We start from the raw sequence: 21,116 nt of genomic DNA on the forward strand, positions 1-21,116 counted from the left end.
CTTCCGCACTGCTGGCACACTGCTGATGACTGGGCTCCTGAGTCAAACTGGGCACAGCTGTTTGTAGCCAGCCTGGGGCATCTGTAGCAGGCAGTGGGCAGGCTGCAAACAGCTGCGCCAGGCTCCACAGCCCCGGCATCAGCTCTGTGCTGGTGGCAACTGCATGTGTGCCTCAAAGCCGACAGTGGGAGGGCTGTGCTTCCTCAGGCCCTATCCCCACCATCCGCTCCAAGGAGTGCATGAACCTGCCAGTATGGAGCTGATGCCGGAGCCCAGAGCAGCTGTTTGCCGCCCAGGCTCTGGTAGCTGCTGCCAACCACGGAGCCTGGGCTGCTTGCAGCAGGGCTTCCAGCTGAGTCTACCTGACTCCCACCTGTTCTGAGCCCAGCCCTGACCCAGCCCCCCACCAGGATGAGGCTGGCGCTGCCCTTTGCCAGGAGCACTGCACCTTTTGTGGGCTTAGCTGTGCGGGGTGGGTGGGTAGTTGGGCTGATGGGCAGGCTCCGGGCCGGGGCCTTGGCCAACCGCAGTGCAGCCCGGGGACTGGATCCCCAGGGAAGCACAGGGGCTCTGGTGGGACCAGGGCATTGTTGGGTTGGACTCTGTCAAGTGACCCAGGAGCCTGTCTCCATGTGCCTGCACATCTGGTTCTGTACATTTGTCTGTCTCTGTCTTGTTCTGTGTGTCTGTGTGCACACATGTCTGGTTCTGGATGTGTGTGCGCATGTGTCTGTTCTGAGTGTGTTCTGGTTCTCTGTGTGCATGTGTCTGGTTCTCTCTCTGCTCTCCTTTTTCTTTCTCTTTCTCTCTCTCTCTCATTGCAACATGCTCAACCAAAAAAGGAATACAACAAAGGCAACATTTATGATTATTAAATATGCTAATATGGACTGGGTCCTGGCATGTACCTCCTCACCCCCTGCCCTCATATTGTTTTTCTGGCATGCCAGCACTCCAGCACTTTCCAAGGTAGATGCGGTTTTTTTGGCACTCCAGCCAAAAAACGTTGCCTACCCCTGATATAAGGCATAGGCAGGGGAGATGACAAATATTATTTATACAAAATAAGAAATTTAAACTGAAGTTTTAGATATTGTTAGAAGGTGAAGGCCATTTCCAAAAGGGCTGATCATTTTATAAAGAACACAAAAGGGTGCGATATGGTTTAGTTAAAGATGCAGTCATGAATGATGAGTGCCTTTGGTGGCTGGGGGGACACAGCAGCAGTACCACAGTGTCAATAAGTGGGAGCTCCTGCAGACACCACTGGTGGTGTCAGTGGCAGGGCCAGTGGTGATTGCTTGCAGGTGCCATCAACAGTGTCGTTGGTGCCTTTTTGTAGGGAGTGCACTGCCACACTTAGGGGGTGCACATGCACCTACGTGCACCCCCTACACATTGCTCCTAGATGCAGTACTCACCTGGGGGCCAGGAGGCCCTAAGGGGCAATCAGATTCTGGTACACATGAAGCTTGTGTTATCTGAAGTTCTTGAACAAAGTTTTTCAAATCAAGGTCCAGCTGTTTCTAAATAAAAATAAATATATACCCATACATGCATCAGTACACATCATGCAGGGAGACACAAACAATCAGCAACTCTATGGGCCTGTAGAGAATTTATATGACTCAGTTACAAGGAGGCTTGTGGTTTATCGGTCTTCTTAACAAACACTTACCAATTATCACCCTAATCCTTTTCATTATCCCTCATATTATCTTCCCTTGCACTAGAGCTCTCATATCTGTATTTCAGCACCACTGTCCTTCTAAGACAGTGTAGGATCCAAATCTATTCTTAAACTTGATTTTGTTCCCTGAAGGCAAATTTATGGATAGCAGCACCTCTACAGAAATAGCTTCTTTGCTCTAAACATACAAACTATATTAGATAGTGTTAGAGACTGAGGGAACTTCAGTCTAATGATACTTAACAAGTGGAGAGTCATTCATTACAGGCCAGATCCAACTCCTTTTCAAGTCAGTGAAATGTCTGTCAGTGACTGAAGGGAATGGGGTCAGGTCCCAGATGAGCAGAGGTTGTAATCATGTTAGTGCCCAGCACAGAATCTGCTACATTAACACATGAATAAGAAAACCTAGAGAATCAGTCACAAAATCTTAAGTTCGGTATTAGAGCTGGTTTCCCACTACTTGCATTAGTAAACTGCCTGGTGGCATAAGAACATTGATACTGAAAAGAAGAAGAAAGATCCAGAATAATGGGATTAACAAAACTAGCCTTTGCTTCAAAAACTGAATATCCATTCCTCATCTAAGTATTTAGTACAGCAAATATGCTGTATTTCTATGGAAAATCCCACATTGTAGAATTTGGTGCCAATGAGGCTCATATCATTTAATGAGTGTTATATCAATATAGCGATTAACTTGCTTTATAGAATTATTTAATAGAAAGAATAAAGGCACTCTTCAGGCATTCTCAACTACAGTTGAGTTTCATTAGTAACTTTTGAAGTACTACAGCTGACTAAGAACTAATAATTGGCACTAATAACATAATTTCATAGCATAACATAAAATAAAATAATCTTCCTAGGACATCAAAGAAAAATTAATTAGGTGTGTAGCATTACAAAGAGAAATTAAAGAGAGACCAACAGCAAAATTCTCTCTTGGGTAGAGAATGCATTGGAACCAAGGGATGTTTGTGGTAAATGTAAATATATTGGTACTTAAGCACACACATGCTATCTATAGGTGTATATACTGCATACACATATAGATAAGCATAATGATTTGATTCTTTACAGATTCTTTATATTTGTGCGTGTATATTTGTATTCATATATATACACACTATATATAAAAATAGATTCTATAATCAAATCATTACCTGCTTGATATCAATATGGATTTGTGTATATAGTCTATGTGCATGTACATACACTCACATAATTATATATATTATATACACACATGCATGTATATACATACATGGGATGGATTAACTATGCACATACACAGACAACTGAAAATGAGGAATTCCATATTAAGTACATCCTCTGAAGAGCCACAGTTTTTGAATATAGGAATAAAGGAGATGGGACTGGAATTCAGAATTAAAGCTAATGGAAATGAAATATGGAGAACACTATGAGTTAGTCAAGTTATTGACAATATGAGGACAAATTTCTCTGTTACTTAAATCCATAGTCAAAAAAAGTTCAAAGTTGGGCCATGCATTGTGCGGGTCAAGCTAGGGTGCTGTGCTAGAGCTGCATCCAGCTGGTACAGCATGAGAATTTCTGTAGGCAGTGGTCAGTGATGTGGCTAGCAACACATTCAGCTGCCTTTGAATACTCAGCCCAAACAGCCAGTTACCTACTGACAGCTGTGTTGACTGAAGTGCAGCTGCACAAGTGCAGAGCAGGGCTCAAACTCATGTCTGTGGAGCCACAGTAAGAGACCTTCATCAATCTTTCATCACATCCCACACTTAAATCTGAGGACTCACACCCAGATAACATGAGCTTGAATTAATATCTATACAAACCTGTTATACTTGCTGCAGCCTTGTTATGTAGCAAGATGGGACCACTGTATTAGAAACAACCAGGCACTGCTAAGTAAAGATATACTAGTATTTTTTAAAAATAGTGGAGTCAAGAAAAATGCACCCAAGTACTACTTACAGGATTCCAGCTGTGCTTGAAATATGGTGGTGGAAATAATGGTGGTGGGGGAGGAGCAAGGAGACAGCATGCTCTCCTATTCATTCGTTTCTTCTGCTCCAAACAAGGAAGGTCTGTTCAAAAGAAATGCTCATTCATTAACTACAGTGGAAGTACAGCTAGATAAAACCATGCCTGAGGCTCTTAAAGAATAAAATTCATCTTATTTACACAAGCCTCCTATAAGATCCTGCATCTGTCTTAAGGTCTTGTTTTAGCCTGACATTCGAGCACATGCAGAATTTGCCCATTTAAGTCCTATTAGTTAAATGAAACTACTGAAAAAGTTTTCCATAATTATCAGCTCTTTATTGAAACTAGGTCTAAACCCTTAACATGGCAATTAAATGGAATTACTGCAGAAAAGTTCAAGGCAACAATTAGAGAATACCAAATATACACAGCGATAAAATATTACCACAAGTCAAATGATATTTGGTAGATAAATATTCAATCCTGGAACTGATGAAACTTAGTTCACCAGGAACTGATCAGAAGGACCTCTGACACCCACTGAAGAGGGATGCTCTTCCTCTGCTGCCTATGGGGTCCTTTCTCTGTGTAGAGGAGGGAATGAGAAGCCCATGTTCTCCACAAGAAAGGAAAAGAGAAACATCAGCTCTCCCCCTTCCTGGAGGAAAGGCAACTGAAGTACCATTTTGAGCCTGAGAAGAAGGAACAGAGATTTCCATCACCTCATCTGGTGTATCTAACCATCTCCCTTCTTGCTCCTTATATGCTCCAGCTCTTCTCTACTGCTACCTAGAGCCAGAGGTATAGCACAGCAGCTTTGCACCCTGGGGTGTGGCTGTGCATGGGCCAGCACTGGCTGCTGCAGTACTGATGGCTGTGGTGTGTCCAGCTTCTGCTGTACAATGGGTGCCCAGTTTACCTCCCCTCCCTTTCCTCAGTTATAGTTCTGCCCAGACCTCTAATCTGTGAGATGGATCCAGGAATCTCTCACTGTGTTGGATCCCACCCCTGTTTGTAAATAATGGCCATCCAGCTCTCTCTCCTTCACTCTAGTCTTACACGAGTGACTGTCTGGGTCCACTTCTTCCCAATCCATGGAAAGGTCCTCAGGGAGAAGAGTGGTTGTTCATCCCCTTTATTCTGGAGAAGCAGTGCTGGTAAGCAGTAGGCTCTCGAGCCTGATTTGAACATGGGGTCTGAAATGTTCCAGAAGGCACTAAGCTATAAATAGTAAACTCTGTTTCCCACGTTTCTTCTGGTTAATACACAGTTCTGTTGAAGGCATCTCATTCCTCAAGTTCAGTCCAGGGTTGGAGAGGTAGAGATCCCGCTCTATTCCTGAAGAAAGGGGGAAGGGGATAGGCAGGCAGCATGATACTTGAAACACTCTCAAGGGACTAGTGGAGGGAAACTGGCACCATTTTGGTCCCCAAAAATTTGGAAATGGGGACAAGAGGCACTTGGCCACCACTAAAGAAATCGAGGGGAAGCACGAGGCATTGGGCTACCCACCTTGAAAACATTTTAGAGGAAGTGGTAGCAGGGAAACCTGGGACTTATCAGGAAAAAGGGGATTCCATGTTTTTTTCCTTGAGAAGAGAAGGGTTAGGGTAGAAATTTGTAGGGTTGCACCAGTAGAGATTTTTTGGGCCAATACTGATGGCTGATTTTTAAGGAGGCATATCAGCAGATACTGATCCACTTTCCAATATGCAGCCCAGCAACTGGAAGAGCAATGTACAGCTGGTAAGTCTGTTGCAGGGGAAGGGAAAGGGTGTTGTTGGGGGGTACATCAAGACCCCCGTGGTGAGGGAAGGAGCTGGGCTGGGGCTGGGGCAGGGCATGGGATGGAGCCACAGCTTGTCCGAGGAGTGTGGGGGAGAGGGGAGTGGCTCTCGCCACTGTGTGCATCTCAGGAGAGTATGGGGGGGGGCATGTCCCCAGATCTGTGCAGGGCAAGGCTAGGCAAGGCAAGCTGCCTTTGCGGGCTGGGGCTGGGCCTGGGGCCTGGGCTGTGGTGGGCTCTTCCTGGCGGGGGGGCCTGGGCCAGGCTGCGCTCAGGGCAGGCAGCAGCGACATTGAGAGGGAGCTATGGGGGGGCTGCAACCACCCCAAATAGTCCCCCCACCACACCACTCCCCACCATGAGCACAGCCCAGCCCATCCCAACCCCCCTGTGCAGGGAGCCTGGTGCAACCCTGACTCCAGCCCGCAGCAGCAGTCCGCCCTGCCCTGTGCAGATCTGGGGGAACGTGCCCCCATGCCTTCCCAGGGTACATGCAGCAGTGGTAGCCATGCCCCCACAGCCCCAAAGAAGCCACAGCTCTGTTCCATGTCCCACCCTGACTGGGCAGCCCTACTCTCTCACTCACCGCGAAGATCTCAATCTGCATCCCCCCATGCCCCTTCCCTCCCCCTTCTGCTTCCACCACAACAGACTTACCAGCTGGATGCAGCTCTCCAAGCTACCAGGCTGTCTATATGCTGTGCTGTGGCTACGTGCATTCAAGGGGCATTTACTGACCAAATTATCAGCCACATCAGGCAAAAAAGCTGATTTCCGATACAGTCAATTTTCTTTATACCAGTGCCGAGCTGATATCAGACCGATGCATCAGTGCACCTCTAGAAATCTGTATGTGTCACTGAATAACACCTAAATATTGGAACCCCTATATTTAAATATTAACTAATTTTAAAAAACTACATCATTATTCCAAATTACATTCTGAGAGATTTCTTAGAAATCTTTCAAGTACAGCCATGGTTATAATTTGCATGTTAAGGATTTTTTTCTTTTTTCATTAGCATTTTACAGTACATATGAAGTAAGAAAAGCACAACAATCTGGTAATTACCACCCAAGGAGAAGTTACTTGCACATGTGATTTCACTAACTAATATTACTCCTGTTTTCATTCACTTCAAACAAGTAAAAGCTATTTGCTTGCCACATAACTGCTTTCAGCCAGTACTTTTCTCTAGTATACAACAGAAAGAAGTTGTGGGGGTACTGTTGGAGATTATCTTTCTTGGATGAGACCTAGAACTGAGATCTTGACCCTTCAAAGCATATAATTATGTTGTTTAATGCAGGGTAGTGCTGTGATGGCACTAACTCTGCTAGTGTGGAGCTTAAGCCAAGCTAATTTGCCCTGCTTATGTCCTCATCATTAAAACTACCAAAGTACTAGTTGCAAAAATACAGGGAGTCCTCAGCACTGGTACAATCTAGTGATTGTCTGCATTGTTGTAGAAAGTAACAAGTAGCTGAATGTCTGCAGCATACTTCAATGTGAGATGAACTGAGTGCTTTCATTTTAGATGTACACCTTGCTGGGGTCATTTGACCCCAGTACTCTTTCCTGCCATGGCAGGGGGTCAGACTAGATGATCTACTCAGGTCCCTTCCGACCCTAGAAACTATGAAACTATATGTGTGTCTGAGAGAGAGGCTGACAATGTTGAGCCTAACAGGGAGTACTGTAACTTCCTGGGACATGTCTACAAAGCATGACTGGAGCCAGTAGATTCCTACTCCACCCACTCCTGCTATGTTCTGTGCATACATCAAAGCTTCCAAACAAACAGCTGATATTAATATGAACACCTGAACTCTCAGAAATCAGAAACATTTCTTAATGTCGATGTGACCCATTTCTGTGCCATGCAAGTATGATTCTCATTACATTGGCCAACACCAGGGATGGAACAAACAGCCTCTAAAACTAAAACAATATAGTCTTTACAGATATTGCTAGAGAGAAACTCAAGTGCAACAGTCTGGCCTGAAGTCTAAATGTGAGAGTGCTAGGCTATTGCTGCTATTGACTTACTAAAGTAAAAAGAGAGTTTGGAAATTATTGGGGATGAGGATAATAGTCTGCAAAGTTACAAGCCTCAAGGGTAAGCCAGTTCATTGCATGGCTGAGTCTGACTTAGGGATTAGAAATTGAAACAGACTCTCACCATTTACTAGCAGTCCTCATTACATTTCATGGTAGTGCTCCCTTGATTCTTATTAATGTTTATTTCTTACCATTCACATTAAGACCTGATGCTATCTTGAAATGGGAATTGTTATATAATGCTCTTTGAGCTGATCTGAAATAAATTTCCTGAATTAGAAATAATAACAGGAGGAGATTTTAATGCTAGAATTGGTGGCACCGACTCCCATGATAATGAAAATGTCATAGATGAAATATGGGGCATCTCCCCAGCAACCTTACGCGATAAGAAACTAAATGAAGGAGGGCAATGCATTTTGAAATTCATTACAGAAGAGAATCTTGGAATGCTTAACAGATGAACTGGTAATGATGTACCTGGGACATTCACAACTCAAGGGGTAAGCGTGATAGATTATATTTTAATAAAACCACATCTGTGGGGTAAGTATAAATAATTTGAAATTTTATCATTTGTGGAAGGTGATTGCTTCCCCCTCTCTCTAAAAATTCCATTAGATTCTTATGGGCAGCCTTCCCCAAAAACAATACAACTAGCCCCAAATTAGAAGTAGCCAATTAAAAGAAAATTCAATGGAATAATGAGTTACAAGATTAATGTGTTGCTCTAGTTAAACATACTTTCTCAGGTTACTTGTCTCATATTCTTAAAGTACAAGAACAAGTAGTATGAAGCAGTTGTCCAGCAGTTGGAAAACACCTTAAAAAAAAAAGACCGTTTCTTTTTTGCAAATAGGCAGTCAGTAGCACAACCCATGGTTTTACAAGAACTGCTCTAAAAGTAAAGATGATTTAACAGACACTTTGGAGGAATACAAGTCTAAAAATGACTTTGCTAGCTTCCAACAGATTAAGAAGATTAAAATAGACTATGAAATTAATAGCAAGAAGAAACTACATCAAATGAGCCTATGAGAAGAACTGGTAGCCACAGGGAAAAATAACAATAATCAACATTTTTAGCAAATTGTAGACAAAAGTAACAAAAATTAGCTTAATTTCTGATGCATATATTCCTGAAGATACGTCTTATTTTTAAAAAATAAGTTTAACAAATTACTCGCAGATGGTGAAGGAAATGGTGGCTTTTCAGTGAAGGAAATTTTATCTGTTAATCTACAAGCAGATCATCATCTCACCACTCAATCTCAACTAAAATCATATATATCCTTACTGAGATGTGGAAAGGCCCCTAGCCTTTTCTTTCCCAAGAAATTTTCAAGGAATTCATTGCTTGGTGGTCTCCAGTTTTGACCAAAATCTTTAATATCATTGTTTTAGAAGGCATGTAGCCAATGCATTGGAATTAAAATATAACCCAATTTTTAAAAATGTTGATAAGGGAGATCCTGTGTCATGCTGCCCTATTAGTCTAATGTATATTCCTACCAAAATATTTGGGAGACATCTTTTTTTAGCCCCAGACACTGATTTCTAAAAATAATATTTTGGGAGAAGAGCAAACTGGTTTTAGAGAAGGCTGTTCTTGCATGGATCATTGCTTAGTGCTGTACTATTTAGCACCTAAATATGTAAGTAACCGTTGCTGTGTGGCACTAACCGCAGCTGAGCTTTGGAGGGGAAGGGGGACATGTGCTTCCCTCCACAGCAGTGGCAGTGTCCCCCAGGTGGCACCCACCTGCAGACACCCAGCCCGGGCAGGCCCAGGAGCATTGCAGCCGCAGAGGGAAGCACTGGGCCCCCACACAGCTCAGGTAGGTGGGCAGGCTCCAGGGAGAAAAAAAAAAGGTCAGGCTCACCTCTTTTCTTTTTTTCCTTCAGTGGATCCTGCTTGCATGGGCTGCCTGCACAGCCCCTGAGCTGCACAGGGCCCGGTGCTTCCCTCCGCAGCTGTAAGGTAGCAAACTAAAACACCTCAGACATGTTTTATTTTGCTGCATCCCAAAATCATTTAATGTGCTTTACACCACCGACATATGTAAACAGCTGCACCATTAAAGTGCATTATGCCACTGACGTGTAAACAGCTGCACCCTAAAGCGGTGCGAAAGGGCAGTAAACCACTTTAAAGGCCAATTTTGTGGCATGTACAAATAGCCATTGGCACTATGTTAAGTACTCATTGTATTAAATCCCTAATTAATTATTTGCAACTACTAGCCAATCACCCCGACTTATGCCCAACAAATGGAGGGAGGGGCAGTCCCTCACTCCTCTCACTACACACGTGCGGGCTCCAGCTGCCTTGGGCTATCCCACACAGGCCCAAGTGTCTCACAGTCCGCAAAGGCTGTTCCCACTCAGACCCCTGCAAAACACAAATTCATCTCCCCGCACCTCCACGCACACTTCTCTGCCTGGGCATGGCCCACAGAGCTGTTTATGCAGTTAAACATGCAGAGGGAGAGCAAGCCTCCACTGGCTGACAAGGCAGCATGCCTAGGCTCACTTTCCCATAAGGCACACCGAAGCTTCCCCACAGGTCTTAACCCACACAGGCATCCTGGGGACTTTCCTTAGCTGGCATCTCTTGCCACCAAGCTGTCCCAGTCCCGCCACAGTCCCGCCTTTCACCCAGGGGGTTTATCACCAACCCCCCCAGGCTCCAGCCCCAGTGCGGAAATCACCTCCCCGCTCTCTAGAGGCTTCCCAGGGCTACGACCCCACCCATAGGAATTTGTTCAGCTCACTCACAAACTCATCACACTCGTTCTAGGGGTCTGCTCTCTCTTGCTTGACCCTTCAGGCGCTCCACTGGTCTTTGGCCCACCCACAAAGGGTCCAGCAGGCAACCACAGACTCTCCCAGCCCTTTTCATGCAGCATACACCTCTCTCTCTCCACCCCAGGAGCAGGGAGACACTCCAGTTTTAAGGGGAGCTGCCCAGACAATCCCTGAGCTGGAATTTTCCCAGGCTCCCTAACTGCTTTTTGAATCTTGCATCCCCTTCCTGAGGATAATACTAAACTATAAGTAAGGTGTCCCTGTTAGGGCAATCTTCCTCAAGTGTTCAGGCAGAGCCCAATGTAGGACACTGGGAAGGCAAGTGCCCCTTCAACTGCCCGTTACATGTAAAAAACATTTGTATGTAGCCTTCCTAGATTACAAGGAAGCTATTGACTCCATGGACAGATTAAAATTATGGAAGAAGCTGGCATTAACATCAATGGATAAAGCTCTCGTACAATCAATTGTTACCTACTTTTCAAATAAAGCATCTAGGGTGCATCACAGGATTGGCGGTGTGGCATCCAATAGTTTCCCAACTAAAACAAGGGTATGAAAGGGATGTTCTCTTGCTCGGAGACTTTTAATTTATACCTGAATGATTTAAAACAGGTGCTAACCAGGAATCAGCTCTACACACCAAGGATATTGAATGACCCTACATGCAGATTATATTAATAATGTCACAATCCCAAATAGGTCTCCAAAAGTCGTTTGATGTTTTCCCACAGTATTGCACCTCAAATAGCTTGGAAATCAACCAGCTAAATCCAAGGTATTAGGAGAAAATGGTTTAGGCTTTTATTGGTAAAGAAACTAGAAGTGATTAAATACCTTGGAATCTATTTTAGCAAAAATTTGAGCTGGAAAAATCAAAATGTAAACACTAGAGCAAAACAAGCCTTGGGCAGACTTTTATCCTTTTACAATAAGACAGGCAGTTCTGGCAGTCCTAAAGATTTATAGATCTATGGTAAAATACATTTTACCTCCATTCACCTCCACTGGAAATCTTCAAGAGGAGACTGGACGGTCACCTCGTTGGGGTCACCTGACCCCAGTTATCTTTCCTGCCTAGTGCAAGAGGGCTAGATCTGATGATCTTGTGAGGTCCCTTCCAGCCCCTTACAATCTACGAATACATGCATCTATTTTATTGTATGGAGCAGAACTTTGGGGTCCACTCAAAAACAAAAAAGTTTCTAATTATTTTTTAAAGTGGCTTTTATCTCTAGCTAATTCTGCAATGGGGGCTTATGCTCTTTGAAACTAGACTGATAAATGTGAGCCCCTTAGCTCAGTTAAGAATGCTAAACTACTGGACGAAAATTAGATCTTTTATACGTACCAGAGACCTTAAATAGCGCATTCTAGGAGCCCCTCCTTTTCCAAAGAAATGTTTGTTTGTAAGGCTAAATAACATCTATATTCTCCTTTGGACAAATGGCCTAGGAACTATACTCAGAGTCACTGACCTTATATTACCCTTATATTTAAAATAAGACATACATTTAAGAATTAAAGATGCCAGCATGCAGATTGATATGCTCGGCAATGAGACTTTCTTGAGCATCCTACTTTGAATACCATCAAGAGAAATTTGGATGTTTATCTTGCTGGGATCCTATGACCCCAGCTGACCTCCTGCCCTTTGGGCGGGGGGCTGGACTCTATGATCTTCCGAGGTCCCTTCCAGCCCTGATGTCTATGAAATCTATGAAATCCCTTTTAAGATTAAAAAGGTACTCCCTTTGGTTTATAAACCTACCTGTCTGTGGTGCAAAACTAAAAACAAGGAGAGGCAAGCACTAGACTTAAACTGGAGAATGAGACAGATGCCTTAAATCACTATTTGTGATCTTGCTTGTTCTTTGAATAAATAAGAGAAAATGGTTTCTCCATTAATGGGAAATGTTAAATACTGGGTTCAAGAAGAAAAAACAATCTGGGTTCTCACTAACAATTTGGAGCCTAATCTATAATCTTTAGGTGTATATGTGTTGCTTGCTTAAAGGAGAAGGGCCAAAATCAGGTGGAATTCCCCTGTTTTGTTCTATTGCCCACTGCTTCATTTTATCTAGTTTATATAATCATATGCTATATTTTGTTTTAATTTTGTGTAAACTTGTAGAATGGACACTCATATACTTTTAGCAAAAAATATAAATTATGTAACTGTTATTTCTTTACACAGACCTTTTGCTGTCCCTTTTACTTCAATTACTTTAGTGGAAGCCACGTAACTAAACTACTACTACTACTACCACAGTTCTTTTTGAAGGTTTCAGTGATGAGCTGAGACATTCTTTACTTGCCTTCCACCCCCATAAAGGATTACCTCGGAGCAGATGAGAAAACGATTCCTCAGTTCCCACATGGACTGAATTTTGCAGCTCAGAAGCTGTAGCACTGAGCAGTATAAGCATGCCCCAGCCCACTCTTTTCTCCACCCCAGGCCTAAGAAGGAGGACAGCATAAGTCTATTTACTTCAGCCTGAAATTCTCTTATGCTAGAGAAATTATCCTCTGACCCACCATGGCATTTACAATCCTCACATGCTTATGCAGCAAGGGACATAGGAGCTGGAGTGAATTTTGCTGTTACTAAATTAATTTTCATCTTTCGTGTTTATACTTATTAGGACTGTCACCCAGTACCTTCCTCTGATAGTGTTCAGCAAGTGTAAGAGTCTGTCCTCCCTTCTGTATTTCACCCTCACTTCAAGTAAAGCATTTGCTGCAAACAAAGAGATGTCTTGGAAATAAATCTTAACAACAAAGAACAATATTTGAAAATACAGAAGGAGAACTCAACCAAGCCTGAGGCAATAATACTAATACAGAGAGATTACTAAGAAAATCAGCATCACATAAACTGACATACACAGAAAATACCAAATTAAAATTGGTTCAACTTATGGGAGGATAAAGATATCTGATCTAAATGCATGGCATTGGTTCTTGTACACTTAGTCTCTCTCTGGGCAAATTGGAGAACCTTAAGTGGTCCATTAGGGGAACAATCAGACCTTATATTTATGTACCTTGCCTTTAAACCCATTTCCTAGAAAAGACTTGAGACTTTACTGCCATTCTGAGGAAAGGAACCAACTTATGCTATTTTAATTATACCTAATTGCTTTCAGGAAAGCTTCTACATCTGATTAGTTCCCTTTGCAGCTGATATGCAGGCAGGAAATATTGGCTGCCACTAAACTTCACAATGGTAAAAATAACATTGTGGGAAGCCATTCTTTCAGCAGTTTCTGTATTGCATTTGCTTAGATTTCCCGAGACTGAAAATCAAGTTGTGTCATTTCTGACTCATGCATTATCACTAATAATAAAAATTCTGCAACCCAAATTTAGTTGATACTTTGGTGGCAAACCAATGGGTGAGGCACCATAGGATCTTATTTAGTTCTTCTATAGTTGTATTCATTGTGCACTAAGCTCTAAATGTAGGAAAAAAGGCTATGTCAATAAAATAAGCAATTATGACCAACGGGCTGATTTATAGGAAAGTAGGTCTGGAAGGGACATCACAAGGTCAACTAGTCTAGATCCCTGCTCAGGGCAGGGTGATCCCTAACTAAACCATCCCAGCCAAGGGTCTGTCTAACCTGCTCTGTTCTTGTGGGAATTCTCTAGATAGGGTGGTTAAGCACTGGAGCAAGCTAATAGTCAAAAAGTTCTGCCTAATCGTCAATCTAGATTTCCTCTGCTGCAGTTTGAGGCCATTGCTCCTAGTCTTGCCCCCTACAGCCACATAGATAAAATCTATAATCACCTTTCAGGTATTTGAAGACTGCTCCCCTTCCCCTCCCAGTCTTCTCTTTTTCAGACTAAATTCCTATAGTTTTTTTTCAATCTTTCCTTATAAATTATGTTCCCCAAATCATTTGTAGAACATATTTTCAGTTGTTTTTCTGAATAGTCATGCTTCAAGAAAATCTCTCTGCCGTGGGGCTGGAGGGGGTTGTACCTGTATTGAATAATGATTGTACTAAATACTACTAATGTTTATGCATGCTTATTGGACTTTGAGTGTGTGTCTGGATACTGGCAGCAACTGTGGGTGCCTGGGGACTGAATGATGACAAGGAGCCAGAGACAGCAAGAGGAAAACTCTACAGTGAAGTATCTGGTTAATAGAAAATCTCCGAATTAAGTTTCTAGGAAGGCAAATATTGCAAATTTGCTTGATTTGGGCGCAAATTAATTACAAACTGGAGATTAATTGCACTCCAAGTTGAAGCTGACTTTTGAGGAGTATAATGCATCTTGCATCAAGGACCACATGTGTCTCTAATTCATATAACACACCTCAAAACAAAGTCCCACGCCTCATGAGGACTGGAATTTTACAGTAACATTAGAGCCCTGGAAGATTGTAGAAGCCAAGTTGTCTAAAAATTACTTCAGACTTCCTCAGCAAAATCCTCAGTGTGAATCACCTCCCTAAGAATGGTGTCCTAGCCTACGCACCAATATTCCCCACCCTGAAAGCATTACCATCTGCCTGAAATACTTACAAGACCACTGAAAATACTTGGATTTCCAACCCCACTATATTGCTAAACTTACCCACTTGATCCACATCCACAACAATTGTAACTTCAACATTTCCTCCTAATCATGGGCAGAGCTATAGGCACAAAAATGCCTCCTTCATAGGTGAGCCTCTTAATGAGCAACTTTGAAGAAATTTTTTTTAGAGAAATGTACCACCAAAACATACTATATCTATGACACAATGGTGACATGCTCATTATCTGGACTGAATACCTAGCTTCCCTCATTGATTTATACTGTAACTTCAACTACTGCAGCCTTTGCATTAAATTCTGTCTGAAATACTCTGACAACACCAGCAATGTCCTACATACCACAGTCATTATCAAGAATGGCACAGGCTCACAAAAGTTTATGCTATATATCTATAAGGTGGAAATCTACCCAGCCTTCTGCTTGACCCTAGTCTAGCATGGCTAACTACCTCTTCCAACAAACAACTACATAGAAAGCCCCACAGATGGTCACACTTACCTCCACAAAAGCAGTAAACAACCCAAGCACTCCAAGAAAACTGTAACTTATAGCCATGCCATCAGATATAATTTCATCTTTTCTGGAAAGTATTCTCACAATACTCATTCACTAATCCCAAAACTCCCTTTACTCAACAAGAACACCTCACCGGAGAAACAGACCATAGCTCCATGCCTTACACAAACCTGTTACAGTACCAAAAAACACCCCTCCCCACTGACCCCATACTCCTGGCAGTCACATACTATCACACATTGGAAGCTATAAAACCGATCATTAGTTACGATTTATGCTCAAGTAAGATTATAGCTTGAAAGAAATCCCTCCCACCCATGGCTTTCAAAGAGGCCTGTCCAAAACAAAGCGCCCAGGGCTCCCTATGGGTCCAGAAATTTGGCAACAGGGGAGCAGTGCTACCACTCCCTGAAATTAAATTTCTGGACCTATGAAGAGCACAGCAGGTTGGATGATAACAGGACACCCCTGGGTTAAACTAAAACAATTATTGTAGCTTGTATGTAGTTTGGACTGCGAATCTTTCTTCCTCATACCTGATAATGGGTGCTCAAAAGCCTCAAGTTTATCTCCTACCTCTCTCAACTCCACAGGATGATCCAATAAATGATATTACCTCATCTTGCAAATTTTGCTTCTATCTTATCACCCCCCCCACACACACAAACATGACATTTTAAAGTTCTATCTTAAATTAATCAAAATAAAGTTTTGTTGAGTCAAGATTGCAACTTGTTTCATAATTCAGTGAGGTGTCATAGCTTAAACAGAAGCTGCAGGTAACTCAAGTATATATAGCATAGAACATGGAATCAAGCATTACACTGTTCTAAAAAAAAGTCAAAAGCACAACAATTATCTTAAAAACCAGGTCTTACCTCATAGAAAATATTTATTTAGTCTCTAGGAAACTCTGTAAATCCTAATTTGAGAGGTGCCCCCATTATGCCATCAGCAGCAGTTCAGTAATTTTGTAACTACACCGTAGGCACGTCTACATGTGTAATTAATGCCCATTAATACATTCTGAAGCTTATTGCTCTGGAGGTTTTTACTCCTGGGCACCCCATTTTAACATGTGCCCAGGGCTGCTCCAGTCACACTCCATGTGTTGCAGAGCGGCTGGCTGGGGCACAAGGGTGCTTCAGCATGGGAGCTGCCTACCAGGTAGCCCCACACTGAAGCATCCTGTGCCCCAACTAGCTGGGGCAGCATCTACACTGCACTACTGCACATGAAAAAACTCTGGAGAAAGTTTTCTTTAAGGAAGAAAAAATGCTAGACTGTGGTACACCATTAGGAATGTTGAAAGCTATGATACAGGAATACCAAAACTGACGGTGGGTCTCTCCAGTTCCTTAAACTCTTGGTAGAGGAAATAACCTTGCAGAAATTCCTAGAGACTTTAAATAACGGCAGCAAACTCATATAATACACCCAATCACAGACAACAGATTCAGAAAACAGAAAATCCGAATTCATTAATACACAAAGCATTATTTAGATAGCCTGGTCTACAGGCACAAAGAAGGGAGAAGTTTGTTAAGGAACAGTACATGCTGACACTGTATATTCTCATTAAACCTTGAGATTACATCTCTGTACCTCCCACTATTCTTACTTATGTTCTAGAGGCCAAAAACCCCCCAACCAAAACGGATGGGCTCACAGTGAGGAACTGTAGGCTCTGAAACATTAATTGGTTCATTTTTTTCTTAATCTTGAGGCTATCAAAGTTATTTTAGTGACTGATGGAACATAAAAATAATAAAGCTGCAGAAGCAAAATGTGGGGAAAATCTATAATCCCAACATCCAATAAACGTGGAAAAGAGCTTTATGGATATTCCTCAGCCTGACGAAGGGTGTTTGTGCACGAAAGCTTGCTAAGAAGAACTTTTCCAACTATTTGAGTTGGTTTAATAAAAGATACTGGATTTACCCAAAGAACCTTGTCTGCATATGGATATTGAAGGACTGCCAAAACACCAAGTTTCATAAAGTTGCACCACCTAAAAATGGCTATGTGCTAGACAAATATTCTAGTACTGGCATACGGATACCATACATTAAATATTCAGCTTTTCGGCAGGCATGAACATTTGAGAAAAAATATCCAGCATATATAAGAAAGAGAGATTTAAAAAATAGCAAACAGCCTCAAACCAGAAAGATGTCTGTTTTACAATTATCCTTAAGACTTTTAGCCAGACAGACAAATTGAAAGTTTTAGCCATTGATATCCTATCTGAACATTACGGCCAGGCACATTACACTTGTACTTGTAAAAGTGATTAGAAACCAGTCTATACTCACAATAGAATAGAAGTTTGGCCCACAAAACTACTCTATACCTGTAACAGTACAAAAGTTCAGCACACGTAGACTGGTTTAAAAATGGCGTAATCCGGTCTAAGATTTGTTCCCCCCACCAGAGGGTGAATGGGTGTTCTGTTCATATCTATCACAATTACTAAGTAATCAATTAAACCAGGAACTCCTATATCCAAATCAGGGCTTGCTAAGATAGTATGCAGTACAAATATATCAGCAATAACCCACTTCAGGAAAACCAACAAGTACAATAATTTGTTTCAGATGGTCAACCTGGCTTCACATCCTGTAGGCAGAAATGGCTGAAGTGACAATAAGGAGGCACCTTGACTGGCAAATTCAAGACTGCATGCAACTTGCTGATAATTTGAAAAAAGGATACTTCTGTTTTGAGCTTAAAGTTGGGAAATTAGAACAGGAATTCAGTGACAGAGAGTGCTTACAGACAGAGAGGGGAAATAAAAGCCCACAACAGCTACACTGCAGCAAAAGTCATAGTGCATGCTGAAAGTTAAGCACAGTCTCATTGACTACCGTCTTTTTCCCTTTCACAAAGGTAGAGCCTCGTGAAGGGGTACAGCATGCTGCTTATTTATCCCTGTGCTACAGATCTCAGGGATTCACCTAGTAGGCACAGCTATGCAAAATCTGCAGAACAAAAAAATGATCGCACTCCTCTATTTATTCAGTCTAGCATTTTCGAGATGTCAGATGCATTTTCCAGTGAGATACTCTGACCAAGCCACGAAACCTCTAAAGTCAAATTCTCACTTATTTCAGTTGTTCCCACGCTTGGCCATAACTCCTAGTGGCCTAGGTGCTCAAATCAGCTAATAAAACATAATATTGACATTGCCTTTTCCTGCCATTCTCCCCGACATTAATAGGAATCAGATCAGTCTCTGAGGGAGCTTTATTTTCATACCGCAGTGCCCAGAAAGTTTACTCATAGGCATGTGATTCACAAAGTGTTTTCAGGAGCTTCTTGACAAGTAGGTGTGCAGCTGTTTCCTTCACCTTGTTAAATTGAGATTCATCAGTTAACCCCTCCAAAAAAAATTCCTGGAAAACACGTGGTTATTTAAGGATAAAATCCAGTTATTTTTGACTCACTGGTGTCAGATTATATCATGCTTTGGCTATGAAGACACTGAACGCCTGGTCCAAAATAAAAAATACAGTTCATGATCTCTTCTTTTTAATCCCTTTCTTATAAGTCTGCTTTTTCCAGATAGAATCCTCTTCAATTTCTCCGGCAAAAACAGGCCAAAATGTATTAACTTAAGAATTTAAAGAACTTATCATACTGCAAGGGTCAATAACTTACAGTTATTCAAAGCGTCTATCAAAACAATGTCTCAAACTCTGAAAGAACTAATTTTAGAACCCTTTTTAATTTATGAGGTTATTGTAAAGTATCTGAAGAACAGCAGATGATATTCTATTTAGTAAATTCTATTTTAGGTTTTAAAAAATTGATAAGAAGAAACCATTATACACGGTCTTATTTTTTTAAAAATCAAGTCAATTTTAGAGCACTCCTGAAAGCTTCAAAACACTTACTGAATTCTCCAATGTTCAGTTTAGTTACAACACACTCACATACAATCAAATATAGGGACAAATTCTGCAATAAGATACTTCGAATATACACCAGGGCAGAATTTGGCTTTTTACTTGTAGATTGCTACGATTTCCAGAATTTGAAGGACCTGGCACATTTGGTAAATCATCCACTGCAAAAAAAGCTTCCATTGACATTTGTGGGTGGTGGAGGTTACCTCTTACAAAACTTTATTATAACAGTCCTGTTTAAAGAAAGTAAGAGATTTTCTACTCTTTCAAATAGAAGTTAAGGAAGATTAATAAAAAAAATAATTTAAGCAAAGCCCATTTCAAATGAGCAGGCATTTCTTTTAATCTTGTCTCAGGGCACTGTAATTATAGTGCTGTAATTACAACATGTTGGAGCAAATTTGATTAATTGAGTCTGCTGGAGTGTGGTAATGACAGAGCTTCAGCATCACGTGTATCAATGTCCCCAAGCTGAAAAATGGCAGTGGGGGGTGCTTTATTAGAACTGTTGGGTGTGCAAACGCCTACACATGATTCACAAGATTTCAAACAGATACCCACATATCAAGAATATCCCAACCTGTTGTGGACTTTCTCAGTTATTTGCAACAGAAAAAATGCTCTAACTTTTCTGTAGTCAAGAACTTAGTGAAGCTAAGAGCTGGCATTTTTGGAGTGATGCCTTGAGTCTAAGGTTAGGGACAGCAGTTACACATAAACTAGTTTAAGTGATCAGAAACTGGTTTAAACCTGTAACAGAACAGAAGCTCAGTCCACATAAACCAGTTTTAAAATGGCTGGAACTGGTTTAAGTTATCAGACCTAACTGATTTGGGTCCAAATGGTTTATGAAACTTCTGTCCCACATCCTTCAGGTTGAAGATAAATCAAAGTCTCCCAGAATCCCAGTGTGCTTTCCAGCCCTAGGGTGGACTGTGCTGTCTGCTCCAGCAGTGAAGGGTTTGGGGGGGTGGGGGAGGGCAGGGACTGCCCCCCCAGGCAAACCCCAGCTGGGGTCTGGGGCCAGAGAGTGGGGGTTAAACTTCCCTTCCCCCAAGTACAGAGATGCCCTCCTAAAAACTTACTGCGACTGTGGACTACAAATCCCAAGGCACTTAGAAGCAGGAAGAAGTGATGAGCAACCCTGCAGAGTCCTGCTGCTGTGGTTAAGGATGGAAAATCCCAGAAATCTCAGGGGCAGTAGGAAGAGAAAGTGAACACACAGTCCATGCTGTCTATGTGCCAGAGAGCCATGCTCTAGTGCCCCCAACTACTGACCTGAGCCACTGCAGGCATGCAACTACATTTTCTGAATCAAAAATGAATGTCTGTCTGGTTGTTTCTCAGTTTGATCTCTGCAGTTTAGACTTACCTGCAAAGACTGAATCAATTTAGCCTCAGGCTTTTTGATCATCTTTACTTAACCTAAAAGGGTTAAGAACCACTGTTCTATTTAGTTCATTTTGATTAAGCTGAATAATACTAAATGGAGCCATGCCTTATAGCTGTGTCCTCATAAGCAATCCTCTCAGTTCAGGTTGATTGTCTTACATGATTACTTTATCTGTGGGCCCAAAAATGTCTGAAAAGGCCAATCTAGGATGAACAGATTCTGTTAAAACTCAGACACATGTTTTTGTGTGGGGTGGGTGGCTCTGGATTCTTGATTTGGTCCATGATACACTGTTTCTGCTGCTCTCACTTTTTCTGTCTCCTGTTGTTGCCGTAAAGTTTCAAAGTATGGAGATCCTTGCAGAAGACTCTTCCTCCATTTGGGGCAATAAGTCTCCCATGAGTTGATGTCAATGTTACATT

General features: G+C 42.0%; 1 protein-coding gene across 3 annotated transcripts in view; it reads right to left on the minus strand.

Moving 5' to 3' along the window:
- Positions 1–21,116, minus strand: part of COLQ (collagen like tail subunit of asymmetric acetylcholinesterase) — an 82,673-nt gene that overhangs the window by 39,908 nt on the left and 21,649 nt on the right. For all 3 annotated transcript variants that reach the window (XR_002101197.1, XM_019535458.1, XM_019535451.1), the window contains exons 2-3: positions 3,656–3,768; positions 1,422–1,526 (exon numbers count right to left, since the gene is read on the minus strand). Coding sequence is in view for 2 of the 3 variants with exons in the window: in XM_019535458.1 (XP_019391003.1) it covers positions 1,422–1,526; positions 3,656–3,768 (218 nt within the window). In the remaining variant the exon portion in view is untranslated. The remainder of the gene's footprint in view (positions 1–1,421; positions 1,527–3,655; positions 3,769–21,116) is intronic.

Source organism: Crocodylus porosus, unplaced genomic scaffold (genome assembly GCF_001723895.1).
Source record: "Crocodylus porosus isolate Cpor-Errol unplaced genomic scaffold, CroPor_comp1, whole genome shotgun sequence".
Classification (NCBI taxonomy): Eukaryota; Metazoa; Chordata; order Crocodylia; family Crocodylidae; genus Crocodylus; species Crocodylus porosus.